Source organism: Danio rerio, chromosome 5 (assembly GCF_049306965.1).
Source record: "Danio rerio strain Tuebingen ecotype United States chromosome 5, GRCz12tu, whole genome shotgun sequence".
Lineage (NCBI taxonomy): Eukaryota > Metazoa > Chordata > Actinopteri > Cypriniformes > Danionidae > Danio > Danio rerio.
The window spans coordinates 7,275,001-7,297,868 of NC_133180.1; the positions used below are offsets into that span (position 1 = coordinate 7,275,001).

The window sequence follows — 22,868 nt, forward strand, 5'->3', positions numbered from 1 at the left end:
ATATGATCATGCCTTGATTTTGACTTATTTTATTAGGACTGTACGGTCTGACTTTGCTTAGACAAAAGTCTTGTCATGTAACAGAAATAATGTCCAGTATAGAGAATAAAGTCCTGCTGCAGTGGAGACGGAATGAATATTGTGTCTGACTCCATCATGAGCTTGGAGGACTGCATCCATACATCTCTGCACTGACTCAAATCACTGATTAATAAAGTCATCTGGAATGGCAAAGAAAGCGTTCTTGCAGGACTCCCAGAGCTCATCAAGACTCTTTTGAATTTATCTTCAAAGCCTCTTCCTTCATCTTACCCCAGACATGCTCAATAATGTTCATGTCTGGTGACTGGGCTGGACAAGACTTTTGTCAGGTAGTGTATAAAAAGTCCTTTTTCTTTTGATTGTTTTATTCCATTTCATTTAGCATATGCTGTTCATTTAAACCCAACTTATACGTATAATTGGATGGTAATTAGATTGTTTTCAGTTCACTCTATTGTTTTATATTTTGTCTTTAATTGGAGCTTGTGAGCGAAGCTGATTTTTGTTTTGTTGTTATTCATTTCTTTCCCATGTCTTCAGAGTCCTGCCAAGAACACTTTTACAAACAACAATCAGAGCTATAATAATGTATAATAATAAGTCATGTTGAATGTTCAATTGTCAATGTTTATTTTTAGACTTCAGCTGTGTAAATGCTGCTTGAGGAAAAAAAAGTTTACCTGTTTAATGCTGGGAAATGGGAGATTTGTTTTATATAAATGAATTGCAATCAAGGGATATTTTCATTAAATATTTTTCTAACTGGGAAGCAAGTTCATTGACAGCACATCAGTCATTGAAAGGCTGTGTAAATGTTTCTGGATTCAAAGTGTAAAATGTCTAATACCAAAAATGTTTAATATCAAACTAAATCAAGTCCAGTCAATCAAATCCAAGTCATGTCAATACAATGTAAAAGCGACATATAAGGACTGTTGAGCCAAATGGTTTTAATAGCTCAGGTCCCCCAAATTACTAAATCCACCCCTGCTGATACTAACATCTAAAAAGCTTGATTTTAATTTACAAAAATTGAGTGTAAATGACTGGACGACTCTGAATGACCCACATGTGTCCAGTCCAACTCAACTCAAAAGTCATGTCAAGTCAAACACAACATAAAAAACTGTGTATTGGCCTAAAAAAAATCACAAAAGTGTGAATCACTGAATGAATCCGAATGACCCATATGTGTCCAGTCCAAGTCAAGTCGACTCAAGTCAAAAGTAAAGTCCAGTCAAAAGTCAACCCAAATCAAGAGTCAACTCAAATCAAGAGTCAACTCAAATGTCAAGTCACGTCAAGTCAAGTCAAACACAACACAACACAACAAAATGCATATTATCCCTGTTGGGCTTTAAAAAATCTCAAAAATTGAGTGTGAATGACTGAATAAATCTGAATGATCCACGTGTGTCCAGTCCAATTTAATTCAAGTCAATTCAATTAATTTCAGTCCAAGTCAACTCAAGTCAAATATAAAGTCCAGTCAAAAGTCAATTCAAGTCAAAAGTCAAGTCACGTAAAGTCGAGTCAAACACAACACAACTCAAAAATGACCTATTATGCCTGTTGGGCCTAAAACAAAATCACAAAAATGATGCGTTTATGACTGAATTAATCTTAATTACCCACATGTGTCCAGTACAGTCAATTCAATTCTATTCAGTCCAAGTCAACTCAACTTAAGTCAAACGTCAAATCAAAAGTCAATTTAATTACATTTGGTCAACTCAACTCAGATCAAAAGTCAAGTAAATTCAATTCAATTTGGTCCAAGTCAAGTCAAATGTAAATCCAGTCAAAAGTCAAGTCACATCAAGTTAATAGTAAAGTCACATGAAGTTAAGTCAAGTCACACACAACACAACACAAAACTTGTATTTTTTCCCTGTTGGGCCTAAAAGAATCACAAAAATTGAGTGTGAATGTCCCGCATGTGTCCAGTCCAATTTAGTTCAAGTCAATTCAGTTCAATTTGGCCAAGTCAAGTCAATTCCAGTCAGAGGTCAACCCAAATGGAAAGTCAAGTCATGTCATGTGAACTTGAGTCAGAAGTCAAATCAAAAGTTGTCAATTCAATTCAGTTTGGTCCAAGACAACTCAACTCAAGTCAAAAGTAAAGTCCAGTCAAAAGTCAAGTAAAGTCCAGTCAAAAGTAAAGTCCAGTCAAAAGTCAAGTAAAGTCCAGTCAAAAGTAAAGTCCAGTCAAAAGTCAAGTAAAGTCCAGTCAAAAGTAAAGTCCAGTCAAAAGTCAAGTAAAGTCCAGTCAAAAGTAAAGTCCAGTCAAAAGTCAAGTCAACTCAAGTGAAGTCAAAAGTAAAGTCCAGTCAAAAGTCAAGTCAACTCAACTCGAGTCAAAAGAAAAGTCCAGTCAAAAGTCAAGTCAACTCAAGTCAAGTCAAAAGTAAAGTCCAGTCAAAAGTCAAGTAAAGTCCAGTCAAAAGTCAAGTCAACTCAAGTGAAGTCAAAAGTAAAGTCCAGTCAAAAGTCAACTCAACTCGAGTCAAAAGTAAAGTCCAGTCAAAAGTCAACTCAACTCGAGTCAAAAGTAAAGTCCAGTCAAAAGTCAACTCAAGTCAAAAGTAAAGTCCAGTCAAAAGTCAAGTCAACTCAACTCGAGTCAAAAGAAAAGTCCAGTCAAAAGTCAAGTCAAATCAACTCAAGTCAAGTCAAAAGAAAAGTCCAGTCAAAAGTCATGTCAACTCAAGTCAAGTCAAAAGAAAAGTCCAGTCAAAAGTCAAATCAACTCAAGTCAAGTCAAAAGAAAAGTCCAGTCAAAAGTCAAGTCAATTCAAGTCAAGTCAAAAGAAAAGTCCAGTCAAAAGTCAAGTCAACTCAACTCGAGTCAAAAGTAAAGTCCAGTCAAAAGTCAAGTCAATTCAAGTCAAGTCAAAAGAAAAGTCCAGTCAAAAGTCAAGTCAACTCAACTCGAGTCAAAAGTAAAGTCCAGTCAAAAGTCAACTCAAGTCAAAAGTAAAGTCCAGTCAAAAGTCAAGTCAACTCAACTCGAGTCAAAAGAAAAGTCCAGTCAAAAGTCAAGTCAACTCAACTCGAGTCAAAAGAAAAGTCCAGTCAAAAGTCAAGTCAACTCAAGTCAAGTCAAAAGAAAAGTCCAGTCAAAAGTCAAGTCAACTCAACTCAACAGTCTAGTCAAGTCAAGTCAAACACAACACAAAAATTGTATCTTATGCCTGTTGGGCCTAAAAAATAAATCACAAAAAATTGAGTGTGAATGACCCACATCTGTCCAGTCCAGTCCAATTCAAGTTAACTCAATTAAGTCCAAGTCAACTGAAGTCAAGTCAACTTAACTCAATTTAATTCAAAAGTCATGTCATGTCATGTTAACTCACTTAAAAGTCAATTCAAAAGTCAAGTCAAGTCAAAAGTCATCAGGTCAAGACAAAAGTCAACTCAAACACAGCACAAAATAGAATATTATGTCTGTTGGGCCTACATTTTTTTTAAAATTGAGTGTGAATGAATCTGAATGACCCACATGTGTGCAGTGTGTTTGGCCATAGAGAGAGAGAGAGAGAGAGAGAGAGAGAGCGGTGTTGTGATGACAGCAGCTGATCCTGTCTGAATCCTCTTGGCTCGTGCCCTGTCGGTGCCCGCTGTGCCCACACTGGCAGCAGCTCCGGCCGCTGTCCACAGGGCGACTCCTGCCAACTCTCGGCCTATTGAGATTCAGTCTGACGGACACAAATGCGAGCGACAGACTTGCTGCATCAACAGCAATCGACGGCCGGCCCATTTCTGCTGCTGTGGACGGAATTAAACCATAAATACCCCCCAGGTCCCGTTCACTCGCCCGGCACACCCTCACCTCCAGACGCACTCACACAACACACACACAACACACACACACATTCGAGTGGAGGGAGAACTGCTGAAGCTGGAGACGGCAAAAAAGAAAGGTAAAGATGCATCTGACTTACTTTTTCACATGCATGCTGATCTAAAAAGAGAAAATAATCTATATTATTGCTTACATGTTGTCTTAATTTGCATTCTAAAGAGGCGTTTATAGATTAATTAATTGTTTCATTTCATTCATTAAATCGCGCATTTAAATTCATATTTTTCGTCATCCGTTTGAAAAGGCTCCGATTTATGAGGCCCAATTTTAATGGAAAATTCTTTGCTACCTGGGAAGTCTTTCTCGGATACTTAGACCTGAAACATGCTCAATCCAAATCCAGCATCAGTCATGAAATCTGACTGGCACACTACCTTTTTTATGACTAATGTAACAATACATTTCTAGTTTTTTATGTATCTTTAACAGCAGAGCCCACATGCGTGACAGTTCATATTATACTTTCCTGCAAAGTTTGTATATTTTGAGACAACGTTGTTTGTCTGTTCTGTTGTACTTAAAAAAAAACTTTAAATAAAAGTATTAAAAATAAATAGATAAATAAATCATGTTTTCTATAGGACGCTTACAATGTTATATTTTTGTGTATATACATTCGATTAATCTGTACCAAAGGCAAATCTGGAGCTAATCTAATAAAAAATTTAAGATATTGTTTCATTTGTTATTTATTATTATTAAAAGAAAAAAATGTTACGCATTATTTTATTTATCTATGTGAAATTAACGAATTCGCATGTATTATATTTTTATTTCTAAAGATGTTCTAATTAAAATATTAATTGAATAAATGTTTTATAGTATATAAATATAGTTTATTAAATCTGTTTTGTTTAAATGCATCAAAATATAATACTTTATATTATCATATGTTAATGAACAAAATATGTGGTATATTACCGAATATAACTATATATTACTGTACAAAATATATTACCATATGTTAATGTACAAAATATATGGTATATTACTATATATTACTGTAAAAAATACATTATGGTATATTAATGTACAAAATATATTACTGTATATTAATCTATATTACTGTACAAAATTTATTGCTGTATATTACCATATATTGATGTACAATATATATAGGATTTTACTGTATATTGTGGTATATTACTGTGCAAAATATATTACTGTATTTTACCTTATATTAATATACAAAATATGCAGTATATTACTGTACATTACTCTATATTAATGTACAAAAACTATTACTGAATTTTACCATATATTAATTTACAAAATACACAGTATATTATTTTATATTACTATACAAAATCTATTATTGTATATTACTCTATATTAATTACACAAAACATACAGAATATTACTGTACAAAATATATTAACATACATTATAATATAGTAATGTATACATTATAATATAGTAATGTACAAAATAAACATTATCTTACCAAATATTACTGTACAAAATATATTACTGATAATTACCATATATTAATGTACAAAATTCACAGTATATTACTCTATATTACTATACAAAATATAATACTGTATATTATACAAAATATACTACTCTATATTACCGTATATCAATGTACAAAATGTACAGTATTACCGTACAAAATATATTACTGTATATTATTGTATATTCATGTAAAAAATATACTGTATATTACCGTATACTACTGTACAAAATATATTACTGATAATTACCATATATTCATGTACAAAATACACAATATATTACTGTATATCATTATACAAAATATATTACTGTATATTATTGTTGTACTCAATACTGAGCACTGTGCTGAGTGCTATATATATATATATATATATATATATATATATATATATATATATATATATATATATATATATATATATATATATATATATACACACACACACACACACCGTTATATAAATATAACTTTGTCCAGTACTTTCTTTTTGCTTGAAATATATTGAACAGCAAATATGAAATGTTTTTTGTGTGTGACTAGCAAGCTTCAAAATACATTTAGATTTTTGTTTTAACCATGAAAACATTTTTAATCCATACGTGAAAAGGTCAAAGGTTTATTGTTAAGCATCTTTAGTCTTCAGATTCAGTTGTTTAATGGTTTACAACACAAAGCTTTGTGTGTGTATTTGTGTGTGTATTGATTGTGAAATGTTTGAGTGAAAGCGAGTTTATGCATCTTTATTTATAATAAATGCCTCTTATTTTGATGTATATCAAGCCAGAATAAATTAATATATGTATATTGAGCCAGATGTATGTTGCATTATATTGTTGGACTCTTGTTTTGATTTAGCTGTTGTCACACTCATGTATATGCACATTTTGAATTTTATAAGTTTTACATTAACATTAATACAGTGTTCATTAGGGAAAAAAACAGATTATTGCAAATTTTTACAGATATTTGACATGTTAGACGTCAAATTGCTGCTTAAGGAATGCATTCGTTGGTTTAATGTTACAACCTAATTAATTTTACAATTCACTCGACTTTTAAACTGAAACTCCATTTTTATGAAAAGAATATTCATGCATCTTCAAATTAGCGATGTTTGTTTTGATGTTTTGTAATGTTTATCAAATGTGTGTGTTTGTGTTTGTTTGTGTGTCTGTGTGAGTGTGTGTCTGTATTTGCATTTATGTGTGTGTGACCGTTTGTTTGGGTTTGTGCATTTGCTTCTGTTTGTTTGTTTATTTGTGCATCTTTGTTTATGTTTGTGAATGTTAATTTGTGTTTTTTATGTGTTTGTGTGTGTTTTTGTTTTATGTGTTTGAGTGTGTTTCTGTTTGTCTGTGTTTGCTTTTGCGTGTGCTTGGGCTTGCGCGTGCTTATGTATGCGTATTTATTTGTTTGTGTTTTTGCGTGTGTGTGTGTGTGTGTGCGCGTGCACGTGTGTGCATGTATGTGTGCGTGCATGCGCATGCGCGTGCGTGTGTGTTTTCAGGTGGAGAGATGTCGGATCAGCAGGGAGTCCCAGATCAGCAGGTGGCTGGGAAAAGCCAAGGAGGAGCAGGAGCGATCTACAAGGTCCAAACACACTCATCCATACACATTTATTATTTCATTATTATTCACAAAAGAATTGTTTTAATATCTTTTATAGTCTGTTTTTAATGTTTTTTTAAGTAGGATCTGTTCAAATACATTATCAATTGATCAGCATGTACAGTTGAAGTCAGAATTATTAGCCCCCCTGAGTTATTTGACCGCTTGTTTATTTTTTCCCCAATTTCTGTTTTAACAGAGAGAAGATTTGTTCAGCACATTTGTAAACAAAATAGTTTTAATAACTCATTTCTAATAACTGATTTATTTTATCTTTGTCATGATGACAGTAAATAATAATTGACTAGATATTTTTTCAAGACACTTCTATACAGCTTAAAGTGACATTTAAAGGCTTAACTAGGTTAATTAGGTTAACTAGGCAGGTTAGGGTAATTAGGCAAGTTATTGTATAACGATGGTTTGTTCTGTAGACTATCAGAAACAATTGCTTAAAGAGCCTAATAATTTTTACCTTAAAATGGTGATTTAAAAATTAAAAACTGCTTTTAATCAAGCCGAAATAAAACAAATAAGACTTTCTCCATGAAGAAACAATATTATCAGACATACTGTGAAAATTTCCTCGCTCTGTTAAACATCATTTAGGAAATATTTGAAAAAGAAGAAACAATCAAAGGGGGGCTAATAATTCTGCTTCAACTCTATATTAATTGTGACTTTATGACTTTAGTGGGATTAAGGTCATCAAAAATGGCTGTTTACATGGTAGACTCTTAATCAGAGTATTGACTTAATTATATTAAAATCAGAGTATTGGCACCTTAATATGTGTTGAATCATCTGAGCAGGTCTCACTGTATGAATTCGAGAACTTCCGTGGGAAAAAGCTGGAGCTGTCAGCAGAATGCAAGGACCTGATTGAGAAGAACTTGGAGAAAGTGGGATCAATCATAGTTGAGTCCGGCCCGTGAGTACAAACGCTCTCAAAACTGCTTTATTCTGCAACAAGCAAGTGCTGCAGGATTTACTTTTATGGTAGTTTTTTGCTCAGAACTTGCTTTTAAATTCCGCAAATGTAGAAAGTATGTAGTGTTCATATAAAGTAATTAAAATAAACACTAACGCCCCATTCACATGGGGCTTCAGCGTCAATGCTTGACTGAAGGCGTGTCTGAAGTTGGGGCTGAAGCGATCGTCATAGAAGCGTCAGCCAATGAAATTCAGTCAGCAATAGGCCACTGTCTAGCTGGTGTATTTGCATACAGCGATCTGATTGGCTGACGCTTCCGTCGGCGCTTGAAAAGTTGAGCTACTCCCAACTTCTGCAGCTAGCAACGCCTCTGAAGTGGCGCTGACGGATCCACAATGCAGTTCGGCAAAGCCAGACGTCACCCATTCAAAGTGAATGGGAAGCGTTGACGCTGACGCCTCATGTGAATGGGGTGTAAGGGGTCTATTTTAATGTTCTAGGCACAAAGTGTGAAGCACAGGGCTTAAAAGCATGAAGGGTGTGTCCGAATCCACTTTAGCTATTTTAAGGATGGAAAAATCCGCCTTGTGCCATGGCGCATGGTCTAACAGGGTTGAGCTTATTCTTTTAATGAGTTATAGGTGTGTTTTGAGCATAAACCAATTAGAGTCTCATCTCCCATTCCCTTTAAGAGTCAGTTGTGTCATGCTATGGCACATTTGCTATTTACATGGCGGACTTTGTAAGTGGAAAAACTGAGCATTTCACTAGCAAGAAAACAGTTAAACAGAGCATCTACAGCGCCAGAATGAGAGATGAGCCTTCTCCAATCGGCCTCTTTACTTTCACTTTTTTTCGTGGAGTAAGGAAACGTGTTGTACGCACAGATATTCATGTTTAGTTTCATTTTAGATTTTTTCAAAACTATTTCTAAATTCAGTTGTATTTTCCAGCAAACGAATAAATGAACAATAATAATGAAGTGTGAAAAAGTTATATCCAAACACATGTGCTGTGCCTTATATGGTCCAAAACCTGCAGGTGGGCAAATCTAAGCTTGTTTTTAATAAAACAAATATAAATATGCATTTAATAAATAATACTGCTAATAATAATAACATTATACAAAAGCAAATTGTCTTGAATAAACTGAAAAAGCCCCCCTAGAGGAAGAAGGCATAGAGGAAAGGGTTATTATATTTCTGTAGAAAGTAATAATTATTGTAATATTTTATTTCTTCAATTCCTTTACATTTTTAAAGATATTTGCGTATTGCTGTACATCTTGTGTGTATTAAACAATTTGTAAGTGAGGTGCACAACTAATGCCGAGTTCAGACTGCAGAATTTTCAAAGTAGTCGTGTCACAGATGTTTTCACATTGCATGACTATCTGAGGTAGCGTTTTTTACAATAGGAAAAATCGCTGATAACTTAATCTTAACTACATCTCACAGCCAAACACACATAGTATATATCTCTTGTTATTAACCATATAATGAGAAAGAAGCCTTTAATGGGGTAGAAAATGTACATATTCGCTCACCTGGGTTTGAAGGGAATTAGCCATTTCTCCTCAACTTTCTTTTTTAACTTTCTGAATGAAACGTCAAACAGACATGGGTGCTCCTGTCAAACCTCCTCTAGTTTTTCCTCCATTTCTTGGATCCAAATAAACCAAAAATGAGCACTTTAACTTCTCCCTCAACCTCCCGCTGGCCAGCAGGTACACGCACACAAGTGAATGCTGCTCTCTCATTGGCTGTAGACGATCGCCGATGTTATTTTCCGTCAAAACTCTTTTCACACGGCATGATTTGAATCGCCGACAGCTCCAGATATTCAGCACGCCTAATATCTTACAGGCATGGGCGACTCATCGGCGATTTTCTCTGATCGCATATTTGATAGTTCACACTGTGTGATTGTCTCTCATGTGCAAGAGCACCGATTTGCCTGTGATTTCAGGCATTTGTCTGCGATTTCTCAAAAGCTGTCGGCGAGCCAAAATCAAGGCTAAAATCATGCAGTCTGAACTTGTGTTCTCTGCGCTGGACTTTAGAGCAGCTTTGAGCTGGTCTATTGTGCAGTCTATTTTAGCTCCTTAAAATAGCAATGCTCCAGCAATGCGCTTTAACACACCTCCTTTTCAGGAGGGCGCACATATGAGCGCAAATGCATTTGCTATTTAAACAGCGTGCTGCAAAACGTCAAAGTGTCCAGCTGAAACTAGCAAATAACATTTGCCTCGCGGCTTGCGCTACATTGCGCTGAGTGTATGATAGGGCCCTAAATGTTACTAGATATTAAAGTTTAAGGACAAACTTTATGGTGGCCGAGTCTGAAAGTTTGAAGTCGTTTTAAGTGTAAATAACTGAAGTAGTTTTTATGGAGTTTGAAACAGTCGGCATAGATAAGTACATATATGTTAGCATGTTTTGTATAGATTGGCATGCTTCTTGGTTGGTGGTTACTAGGGTGTTCTGAGTGGCTGCTAAAGCGATGCTAGGTTATTGCTAAGGTGTTGATAGGCGGTTTCTAAAGTATTCTGAGTGGTTGCCAGGCAGCTGCTAACATAAACTAGCATGATTCTAGCATGAATTAGCATGCATGATTCTAGCATGAAATGGTATGCTTCTAGCATGAATAAGCATGTTGTTAGTAGATTCTTGCATGATTTAGCATTTTACTAGCATGTTTCTAGCATAAATTAGCATGCTGTTAGCATGATTATAGCATGAATTAGACGTTTTTAAGAAGAAAGAACACTGAAATAGTACTTAGTTGTCTACAAATTTTATTTGATATTTTCTGACACCATATATTTATTGCAACCAGAGGTACAATTCAACCAAAAATAAAGATCCTGTCATTATTTACCCACCTGTAGGACTTTCCTTCTTCTGTCTTCTTGACAGCAAATGTTGAACATATGGATCTGAAAACTATTATGAAGTAGTAAAAAGAAAGATGCTTTAGCTAACTCAATTCAATTCAGCTTTATTTGTATAGCGCTTTTACAATGTAGATTGTGTCAAAGCAGCTTCACATAAATGGTCATAGTAACTGGAACAGTGTGGTTCAGTAACTGTAACAGTGTGGTTCAGGTTTTAGTGTTTAAGTTCAGTTCAGTTCAGTTTAGCTCAGTTCAGTGTGATTTAATCATTACTGAGAGTTCAAACACTGAAGAGCAAATTCATCGATGCGTAGCTCTACCAATCCTGAACCATGCGAGGCAGTGGCGACAGCGGAGAGGGAAAAAAAACTTCACCTGATGAGAGTGAAGAAAAAAAACCTTGAGAGAACCAGACTCAGTTGGGCACGACCATTTTAATTTCTCCGCTGGCCAAAAGTCTAGTGCAGAACTTCATTCACTCACTAATTTAATGATAAAGAAAATACAGTAAGAGCTGCAGTTTCTGACATCTTTACACCTAAGAACTAATTAAGGCACAAAATTAAATTATTTAAATATTATGGATAGGTTAATAAAGGTATAAGCCAATTATAATAAAATATCATTAGATTGTTCGGTGCAATTGACTAGATGGAAAACTGTTAATTACAAAATTACAACTGACTGTAAAATCACTATTAAATACTTTAATTATTACAATTATTTAGTTAAAATTGAATAAAACTAATAAAATTAAACTAAAAGCAGTATTTTCTGTTTTCAATTTATTTTATTAGTTTTATTCAATTTAAACTAAATAATTTTAAATCTCTGGCTCTTTCTGTGTGTTTGTGTTTGTGTCATATCATCAACAAATAAGCTAAAACTTTGCGATAACGTATTCTTAGTACATGTTTACTCTACTTACTATAGTAAATACAATTGATTATGTATAGTTTTACATAATTAATCCTAAACTGCATTCTAACCATTTAATAAGTACATGTGCTTAATTAATTAGTATTACTTGGTAGTTAAATGCATAGTTACACTGTAACAAGGACACCTTAAAATAAAGTGTAACCAACAATAACTTTGAGATATTTAGGATCACTGGAGTACCCACATACTGTATGGGTACCTACATAGTCTATATTAAAAGTCTTTAAATATTTTATATTTGCTTTCATTTTCTATTGCATAACTTCTGTTTCTCGATAATTTAGATTCTTAATTATATTCTTATTTTTGTTATTGTTGTTATTATTTTACGGTCACGAGTGGTTGACTGTATGAATTTGAATGTTAAATTAGAATTTTGAAATTGAATTTTTAATTTGTATTTTGAATTTGATTTCGAATTTTACATTTAAATTTGAAATTTGAAATTAAAATTTTGAATTTGAATTTGTTTATTTAAAATTTGAATTTTGACATTTGAATTTGAATTTAAAATTAGAATTTTGAATTTTGAATTGCCAAATAAACCAAATTTTGAATTTGGTTTAAAAATTTTCATTTGAATTTTGAATTTTTACGTTTGAATTTTTGTAATAAAATTTGACAAAAAAAATTCATTTGAATTTTGAATTTAAATGTTGAATTTGAATTTTGAATTGACCTCAACTACTAAAATATCTTAATAAAAGGAATTTGTGTGACAAAACCGTTTAGGAATTCCTGCTTTATTCAAAAGAAATGCTCCGTTTATCCCTCATGATATGATATTGTCATCATAGATGGGTGGGCTTTGAGCAGAAGGGCTTTTTGGGAGAGCAGTTTGTCCTGGAGAAGGGAGAATACCCCCGCTGGAGCACCTGGACCAACAGCCAGAACAGCTTTTGCCTGCTGTCCATCAGACCCCTACGTGTGGTGAGCGACACATTCACACTCATTACACACACACATATTACCCAAAACCTGAGGCCTGTACCATGAAGCTAGTTTACCTGGTTAGCCGGATAAGTTTAGTTTGCACAAACTCTGGATTGAAAGGGAACCTATTATGCAAAAATCACTTTTATAAAGGATTAAACACAGTTCTCTTAAATGATAAAAATGTATTAACTTAATTATAAAAATCACACTTGATACAAACAGTCTGTAGAAGCAGATTGGATTGTTGGAAGATAGGACAGATAGCCCCACCTTAAAGGACTGATATCCCTGCCCTGAATGACTTATAGCTCTGCCCTAAAGGAGTTATTGCCCCATCTTAAAAGACTGATAGCCCCGCCTTGAAGAACTAATAGCCCCGCCCCAAATGACTGATAGCCCCACCTTAAATTACTGATAGCACTGCCTTAAAGAGATACTCCCGCCCTAAATTGCTAATAGCCCTGTTCTAATGGACCAATAGCCCCACCTTAAAAGTCTAATAGCCCCGCCTTAAAGGAGTGATTGATAGACATTAAAAACTATAATTAATAATGAGTCGCTTATTTATCAGGGTTCGCCACAGCAGAATTAACCGCCAACTATTCTAGCATATGTTTTACACAGCTGATGCACTTCTAGCCGCAACCCAGTACTGGGAAACACCCATACACTTTCACACACTCAAACACTACGGCCAATTTAGTTTATTCAATTCACCTGTACCGCATGTCTTTGGAAATGTGGGGGAAACAGGAGCACCAGGAGGAAACCCACGACGACACAGGGAGAACATGCAAACTCCACACAGAAATGCCAACTGACCCAGCCGGGACTCGAACCGGCGACCTTCTTGCTGTGAGGCAACAGTGCTAACCACCATGCTGCAAAATTTCTCTATCAAATTCTTCATTTGAAGTTTATACCTCGTAAAGATTTTTTTTTTATGTAAACCAGTGTTTTTTGTACATTTTAATTATTTAAATCTGAGTTCATAGTATAACCGCTGAATCTAGTGTTTGTGCTCCATCCTCAGGATAGCGCAGACCACAAACTACATCTGTTTGAGAACTGCAGCTTCGCCGGGAGAAAGATGGAAATCGTGGACGATGACATTCCCAGTTTGTGGGTTCATGGCTTCCAGGATCGTGTGGCCAGTGCGAAAGCTGTCAACGGAACGTGAGTATAAAAAGTTATAAAAAGTCCATTACCCCTTAAAGATTATTTTTAACACTGTCTTGATCCTTGGCTTGTGATTTATTGACCTTATTTTACATATAAAAAGCAACCTTGTAACCTTATTGTGTCGAGACCTCCCATCTTATTCACTTCCGTTCATTCTTAGTCATATAAACTCATTATGTGAGGTAGATGCTAACAGGGGTGCGGATCCAAATGCAGGTTTATTAAGACAGAGATGGTCAGGCATGATCAACACGGGAGTAAACAGATGTATAAGGGCAATCCAGAGACATAGTCAAAATAACAGGCAGATGGTCAAAAAGGCAGGCAGCATACAGCGTAAACAAACAAAACAAGGTAATAAAAGGAAACGCGTTGTAATGTCACTAAGCAGTAAACAAGACTCAGCCAATGAGATGTGTGTGTGTGCGCTGTATTTAAAGTCCATTTAATCAGTTTGTAATGATCCTCCGGCTGTGTGTATGCAATCAGTCATGATCAGGAACTGGTGATGTGTGTGTGGTGCATGACTGGGCTTTGTAGTTCATTATGAAGCAGGATTGTAGTTCTTTAGTGAACTGTGTGTTTACCAGTGATCTGCACAAGCTGGATTGCTGGGGATTTTGACATTATGCTGACTGATGTTTCAAACTGGTGTTTTCTTATAATATTTTCTATCATTTGACTGTATTATCATCAACACACCAGTTTGTAGATCAAGTAGTTTGTCTGATTACTGTGATTTGTCATTCCTAGTCATGTATGTGTGCATGTGCGTATGTGTGTAACTTTACTTCCTTCTCTTTCCCTTGTGTTAATCTCATCTGTTCAGCATTAATTCCCTATGAAGTGTCACCGAATATGGCATCCATGCCATATATACCACATCAACCATTACATTACACAGAGATCAAGTCATCAGAGCCTTGCACAACAGCTTCATCATGAGATTATAGACTCTGCAGTGAATTATTAGAGTTACCATAGAACAGGGGTGTCCAAACTCCGTCCTGGAGGGCCGGTGTCCGGCAGATTTTAGCTCCAACTTACCTCAACACACCTGCAAGGATGTTTCTAGAAGGCCTAGTAGCAGCTTGATTAGCTAGCCCAGGTGTGTCTGATTGGGGTTGGAACTTAACTTTGCAGGACTCCGGTCCTCCAGGACCGAGTTTAGACATGCCTGCCATAGAAAGAAGGTCAAAGTGGATAACATTTACTTAATTTCTTATGCTTTAAATAATGTTGATGTTGAACACTGTTCGTGTGCATGTACAAGTTTGGTTTACAGGGACATAATGTTGTACAATGACTTGGGTTTGACCAAAGCAATCTCATGGCAATTTGTAACTTTTTAATTTAGTGGCTTATTTGTATGAATTTGTACGATCTCGTTCCTACAGTTAAGTACGATTTGCTCATCCCCCGATGGCGGTTTGGTTTAGGGGCGGGGTTGGATGCCATGCCTCCATTTCAAAATCGTACATTTTCGAACGTCTGAACGACTGAAATTTACGTTTAGTTATGTTTCCTTGTGAGATCAGGCTGGTTTGACTGAAGGCCCGCTCACACTGTGAGATTTTTCACACGATCGCAGCATTTCAGACTGCACAAACATGGCTCCCGTGTCACACTGTAAGATCCTAGCTGTCATAAAGTTAGACTGAACGACATTGAACAAGAAAGAAAACGCCCCGGAGTTTCACGTCATCCACTTTCACTGTCCCGCGTTCTGAAATGATTCCTCACAGCCAATGTAAACTATCTGTAGCAGCAATTTTGCAGACTACACGTCTCAATAATAAAACCAGGAAGAAAAAAACGTTTTTGACCAAACTGTTTTGATTTGTCGCATGAATTGCGTCATCAATTTCAGAGTTCCTATTGGTTCTTGGATTGACACTCATCGCAGCTGTTGTCACACTGCAGGAAAGTGTCTGAAATCTGACACTGCCATAACTTCATCAGAGAAAAAATCTGATCATAACGAGCTGTCAGTGAACATGTCAAACCCACGATCAAACATCACAGATTTTAGCCTAGAATCTAGAATTTCAGAAATCTTTTAGGATTTCTGGAATCTTTTAGGGTTTCCCAAATTTGTCTCAGATGTCAAAATCATGACTGAAATCTCACAGTGTGAGCAGGGTTTAAGATTTAAGCTTTATAAATCCTCTTGGGACAATTTATTCCAACATAGTTGTGCTATATATATATATATATATATATATATATATATATATATATATATATATATATATATATATATATATATATATATATATATACATATATATAAAACAAGATTGACACACTTAACACAATAAACACCAACACTTAACATCAAGAACACAAACAGAAAACCGAAGAAAGAGAAAAAAGGAAAGAAATAATAATACAAATGGAATAATAATAAAAATGTATATATAATCATAATAATTGCCAGCACGGTGGTGCTGTGGGTAGCACAATTGCCTCACAGCAAGAAGGCTGGTTCTAGCCCCGGCTGAGTCAGCTGGCGCTTCTGTGTGGAGTTTGCATGTTCTCCACCATGTTGGCGTGGGTTTCCTCCAAGTGCTCTGGTTTCCCCACAAGTCAAAAAACATGCAGAGAGGTGAATTGGGTATGCTAAATTGTCCGTAGTGTATGAGTGTGTATAAGTGTTTCCCAGCGATGGGTTGCAGCAGGAAGGGCATCCGCTGCGTAAAACATATGCTGCATAGTTTCATTCCGGTTCATTCTGCTGTGGCGACCCCAGATTAATAAAGGGACTAAGCTGAAAAGAAAATGATTAACTGCATTTAATACGTACCTGAAATGCTTAAGGGACAAAAGTAAATTTATAAAGATTAGTGGAACATCTTATTGTCCTTAGACGTCACCCAAGGGGCATCTACGCAAAGTATTTATTTAGGGGCGTGTGCTGTTTCCTATTGATGTATATGCCATCTTCAACTTGTTCATGATAAAATGCTAAACTTTGCAGGGGAACTCCTAAAACGTTTGAGCACAAATGAACAATGCCTTGAAGATGATTCTTATTTTTTATGGACAGTGAGGAAAACCAGCAAATGAAAGGAAAAAGACAAAATGCTTTCAATAAATGAATTATAAAAGGTCTTGAGAATAACCCTCTCGTCATTAAATGAGCTGAGTTTCCACAATACAAACCATTTTTGATGAGCCTTATTAATAATTGTAAGTCTGTTTTGATCCAATCTCAATCTTTTGTCAATAAATATGGTGGTTTACAGGGACACACCTCAAGTCCCTGCAATTCAATTTGCTTCATTCCTTCAAAAATCATACTTGATGTGGTCTTGACATTTCAAATTTGCTATATTTTAAATTTTGGGTTTTCCATGAGAGTTCCCAGCAAACATCTAAACGTAAACAGCTTGGCTAACACAAGGCTGTCAGTGAAAATCTAAGGCCTTGTTTACACTGTCAGGTCTTAATGCCCTATTCTGATTTCTTTCCTATATCTAAATTTTTTCTTTTGCCTGTCCGTGAACATGTCCTTCTAATTGTGACCCATATCCAATTCATGTGTTTACCCTTGCTATACAATTCACGATGTCACGCATGCGTAAAGGCGGGTTCTAGCATCTGCGCCACACTAGCCATGATGGAAGAAATTGTCTTGCGTTTAGCTCTTCGAAATATGCAAAGTTCAACTTTAGAATGATTTTGAGGCGTAAGTGGGAATGGCCCGTCATCGCAGCTTGCACCTATGGTTCCTCCACCTTTCAGAGGAATTTGTGGGTAGTAGAGAGATCTCAGGTCTGGTGGGAGCAAATTGTGGCGACTGATCTCTTTCCTCCTCCAAGTTTCCTTTGTTGTTGTTGTTTACCGTGTCGGCGTCTCCACACACGCTCTTCTTTCTACGTCGTTAAACCATGGAGTAAGTACCACATTGTCGCAAGTTTAATGACGTACAAAACAGAACGTCTCAATAGATAGATATGCCTGTTTACATGATAGTCGCATCGTCAAATATCCGATTTACATCTGATTTATTTCCACATATGAAGGTGGCCGGAAACAGATCTCTGAATATCCGAATGTATGCGCTTTTTTCATGTTTACACAGTCTTACAACAGATCAGAATTGCGTAACATTTAACTGGCAGTGTAAACAGGGCCTAATAGATATCTAAGAATAGCCCAAAGCAAACAGACAGATTGCACAGACTTTATATGTGACTTTATATGTAAATACAGACTGTTTATTTGATGACTAGTCTGGTTTGGGTCTATTCTTTAATGTCTATTATATTTTCACTGACAGCCCTAGTTTAGCCTTGTTTTAGCCAAGACAACTATAGCCCCTTTCACACATACAGACCTTTCCGGAAAGTTACCGGCAATTTTCCGGAAAGGTTGTATGTGTGAACAGGCCCTTTTTGAAAATACCGGTAAATTCGTTCTGGCTATTTATGGAAAGAGAAGTTGTAACATTACCGGTAATTTGCCAGAATGCTGCGCTGTGTGAATGCAGAAGGAAGACTGCCGGAAAGAGCGCGTGCATGTCTAGAACGTGCTGACGTGAGACGTCTGCTTTAGCCAATCAGAACAGTCAGACGCATTCACGTGCGCGGTTTATGAGAATAAAAGCCTTTGAATATTTTTCCAGACATATTTAGCTGCTAGATGTTAGTCAGATAACGTTTCTATGTTCCTTCTTAATGCTAACTGTGTAAATAAGTATCGATAAAATGTTTATGATAATCCGTTGTTTGTTTACCTTCAAGCTTTGCGTGTGCCCGTGAGTGCCTATAGCGCCAGCACACACACATATCATAAACATCTCGACATGCGAAAGTGTTCCTCTATATGTTTTCATTGGAGTTGTACTCAATACTGATCCATCCAAAGAGTTTGTGATGTAGTCAAATGTTTACCAACACAAGCGCAGCCGTTTAGAGCTCATTTCTGGTTAATGATGTCAGAATTTACCGGCATTTTGCGATGGATGTGTGAATGCTCTTTTCCGGAAAAAATCCGTAACGTCCTCGCCTGTGTGAACATCGCTTTTTTGGATTTACCGGTAAAGTCGTTCCGGAAATTTTCCAGATATTTACCGGTATCCCTGTGTGAAAGGGGCTTATGTTTAGACATTTATTAGGGCGTACTCACACTATGTACAGTTGCCTTGAACTGGACTGAAGGACGCCTGTCCCCCCTCCCATCTCCCTCGACAGCCCGCACTCACATTACATTCGCACCTGAGCTAATGTCAACGATGATGTGCTGTTCAGTAAGAAGCGCTCTTATTCAACACAGTAGACATTGCTTTAGATATATCGTTTTAGCCGTTTGGGATGCAGTGACACACAGTCAAATATTTTGCCGAACAGATTCGCCACTTTTGACGCTCATAAACAATCATAAAGTCCTCGTGCTGCAGGAATTAGGAGGTTTGCTGAAGGTGCAGCTGTCATGCAGTGAGGGGTTTGCGTCTTTAGGAATGATTAATAAATCATACAAAACAGTCTCTTAAAAGTTATGCCTCATTTTCAGTTTGGACAAGCGTACCGCGCCGAAGCCCAAGTGAACCGCGCTCTGGCACACTTCTTCCAACCGGGCCAGGGCCGGCCAACTGAACCATTCCTAAGCCCGTTTCAGAGCACTCAAAGAATCCGGGAAAGCCTGGGCACTGTTCAGATAGCATAGTGTGAGTACGCCCTCAGACATCTATTAGCTATCTTTTAAAAACGAAAAATACTTGCTGAGGTGGGTTTAGGTGTTTTTGGGGGTTTAAATCCCAGTTATTAGGTCCATATGGTGATGAACCCAATGTGTATTGGCATCTATGACGGAATAGATTTTACCCTGAATGATTAGAGTTGAGGAAATGAAGTCTATCTATGGGTTTCATGGCTTTAAATCCCAGATATGAGGTCTAGAAGAGGATGTTCCCTACGTGTATTGGCATCTTGAATGGTACTCGATTGACAAAGATGTGGGAAATCAAATGTTTTAGTTGTTGTTTTTTGGGTGTAAATCCCAGTTATGAGGTCTATATGGTGATGAACCCAATGTGTCTTGGCATCTTTGATGGCATAGATTTTACCCTGAATGATTAGAGTTGAGGAAATGAAGTCTTTTTATGGGTTTCATGGCTTTAAATCCCAGATATGAGGACTAGAGGAGGGTGTAACCATCATGCATTGGCATCTCGAATGGTACTCGATTAACAAAGATGTGGGAAATCAAATCTTTTGGTTGTTATTTTGGAGGGGATTAAATCCTAGTTTTGATGTTTATATGGTGATGTACCAAATATGCATTGGCATGATATATTTTACCCCAAATGGATTGAGGAAATCAAGTCTTTCTGTGTTTTATGGTGGCGTATTAATCCCAGACATGAGGTCTAGATGGTGATGCACCCAATGTGGACTTTATGCCAGTATCTGATCACAGAAAGCACTTTGGGATCTCTGCATTTTTCACTAAATGAAGAAAAATACCGCATGCTTTCTTCAGAAGAATTTATTTGTTTTTGGCTTCTTAATTTTTTATGATTCCTATGGTGAAACACTGAATTTTTCACCATAGAAGTCCACTCTATGGAGAAAAAGTGATAGAAAGATAGTTAGAAATAGATAGATTGATCAAACTTCAAGATAAAAGCATTCATTTATTCATTTTTTGGCTTAGTCCCTTTATTAATAAGGGGTCACCACAGTGGAATGAACCGCCAACTTATCCAGTAAATGTTTTACATGGCGGATGCCCTTGCAGCTGCAACCTATCAGTGGTAAACACCCATAAACTCTCATTCACACATACACTATGGACAATTTAGCTTATCCAATTCACCTATAGCGCATGTGCTTGGACTGTGGGGGAAACTGGAGCACCCGGAGGAAAATCCAACTCCACATAGAAATGCCAACTGACCCAGCAGAGGCGACAGCAATTCCCACTGCGCCACCGCGGCGCCAAGATTAAAACATAATAAAAAATTTTTAATGCTAAAATGGTCACGGGTCATTTTTCACCCATAAGTCCACAGAAGGGTTAAATGATGGGTTTGTCCATATTTGACCCAGCAAACACAAACACAATACACAACACAGGATTTTTAAGTATACAGTGGTCATTTTCAGACGTTGCACTGAATCAGAATCAGAATGAGCTTTATTTTACTCATACAAGGAATTTGTTTTCGTGACAGAAGTTTCCACAGTGCAACAAAAACACACAGTACAAAATAACAAAGGATCAAAATAATAATAATAAAAAAAGAAGATGCAATTTTGATAAGTGATGTTTTATTCAATTCAATTCAGCTTTATTTGTATAGCGCTTTTACAATGTAGATCGTGTCAAAGCAGCTTCACATGAATGGTCATAGTAACTGGAACAGTGTGGTTCAGTTTTTAGTGTTTAAGTTCAGTTCAGTTCAGTTTAGCTCAGTTCAGTGTGATTTAATCATTACTAAGAGTTCAAACACTGAAGAGCCAATTCATCGATGCAAATTCATGGATTTGTTTTATGAACAAATTTCTGGATGAGCATGATCAGTCTTTGACCAGGCTAATTCATCACACACACAATCATTCTATTATCCAATCAGCTCAAGAGCAAACCCCTATAAATAGTCAAACACGTCATACCTCCAATTCTCTCGACTTCAGCATCCCTCCACCACCCCAACTCCACACTATCAAACCAGATACCTATTTAAATCTGAGGGGGGAGCGTTCTGGAGCCGGGCTAGACACTGCGCTCGGACCCTATCTCTTCATCCTGATAAGGGGAATAAAACGAGTTAGGGTGTCTTCCCGAGCTCAGAGCCCTCTCCCCGGACAGCACGCCAAATATGCATTTTCTATTCAGTCAAATATCTGTGAGTGTGAACTCGTGAAATGTATGTACAGTATATTATTATATATGTACTATTGTATGTATAACTATATTGTATGGAAATTAAATGTTAACTGTGTGTGTTGTTTATAAAAATGAATAGGTCTATGTGTGCATAAAAAGTGTTTGTTCCTCAACAAGTCTGAAGTTCCTCAACACGGCTGAAGTCTGATCAATGGGACAGAGCAAGTTTATAAACCCAGAGTCTCACTCCAGTCTCTCTTTTATTCCTCAGATGGGTGGGCTACATGTACCCTGGCTACCGCGGCCGGCAGTTTGTGTTTGAACATGGCGACTACAAACACTGGAACGACTGGGGAGCCACAGAACCACAGCTGCAGTCCGTCCGGCGTGTGCGGGATATGCAGTGGCACAAACGGGGCTGTTTCACCGTTCCCACCCCCGACCCAGCTCCCAAACCCAACCCAAACCCCAATCCCAATCCAAACCCCAATCCAAACCCAAACCCCAATCCCAATCCTGCACCCAATCCAGCCCCAGCTCCCGCTCCCCCTGCCCCATCCGCCACAGCTGCCAGCAGCTGAATAGCTAATTATGATGATGATAATCCCATGACCCTGCGCCTGCTCAGAGGGCCACGAAGAAAGCTGGAAAGCAAAAGTGACTGCCTTGACTCTTGTGTGTCTATCATTGGAAATAAAGGCCTCGGCCCTGGTTTGATCTCTGACTTTCGGCTCGTGTCTGATTTTATTTGTTAGACTCTAAGGGCTCTATTTTGACGGTCCATGTGCAGAGCGCAAAACGCAGGGCGCAAACGCTTTCAGGGGGTGTCAGGACGCGTTTTTGCTAATTTACGGACTGGAAAATCCGCTTTGCGCCGTGGCGCATGTTTTAAAAGGATTGAGTTTATTTTCTTAATGATTTATAGGTGTTTTTTGAGAATAAACCAATTAGAGTCTCATCTCCCATTCCCTTTAAGAGTCAGCTGCGTTGCACCAAGAGCGCATTCGCTATTTACAGGACGCAAAGTAAGTCTAAGTGGAAAAAATGAGCATTTCACAAGCAAACAGTTCACAGTTTTTTAACAGAAAACTGTTAAACAGAGCATCTACTGCGTGAGAATGAGAGATAATGGATCACTTTCACATTCGCTCTTGGATAGGGAAACCTT

The 22,868-nt window shown here is 36.9% G+C and overlaps 2 protein-coding genes across 3 annotated transcripts in view; both read left to right on the top strand.

Moving 5' to 3' along the window:
* The window catches only part of tnks1bp1 (tankyrase 1 binding protein 1), a 69,042-nt gene extending 68,231 nt beyond the window's left edge, over positions 1 to 811 (top strand). Inside the window, exon 11 of the mRNA XM_073950313.1 lies at positions 1 to 811. This exon is cut by the window's left edge and continues 677 nt beyond it. The gene's annotated coding sequence lies outside the window, so the exon portion shown is untranslated.
* A 3,056-nt stretch (positions 812 to 3,867) lies between these two features.
* On the top strand, positions 3,868 to 22,424 carry crybb3 (crystallin, beta B3). 2 transcript variants are annotated; one of them, NM_001018130.1, is made up of 6 exons: positions 3,868 to 3,965; positions 6,874 to 6,956; positions 7,787 to 7,905; positions 12,544 to 12,676; positions 13,716 to 13,858; positions 21,972 to 22,424. In NM_001018130.1, exons 2-6 carry the CDS (start codon positions 6,882 to 6,884, stop codon positions 22,279 to 22,281), a joined length of 780 nt encoding a protein of 259 aa, NP_001018140.1. In that variant the 5' UTR covers positions 3,868 to 3,965; positions 6,874 to 6,881; the 3' UTR covers positions 22,282 to 22,424. The 2 variants fall into 2 exon arrangements, with proteins under 2 accessions (NP_001018140.1, XP_073806478.1); XM_073950377.1 differs by having other exon boundaries at positions 3,900 to 3,965; positions 12,544 to 12,769; positions 13,696 to 13,858; positions 21,972 to 22,422.
* Positions 22,425 to 22,868: the final 444 nt, after the last annotated feature.

Coding starts and splice junctions, on each gene's coding strand:
- crybb3 (NM_001018130.1), top strand. CDS start 6,882: ATGTCGGATCAGCAGGGAGTCCCAGATCAGCAGGTGGCTGGGAAAAGC. Junction 12,677..13,715: donor CCATCAGACCCCTACGTGTG/GTGAGCGACACA, acceptor CTCCATCCTCAG/GATAGCGCAGACCACAAACT. Junction 13,859..21,971: donor GCGAAAGCTGTCAACGGAAC/GTGAGTATAAAA, acceptor TTTATTCCTCAG/ATGGGTGGGCTACATGTACC.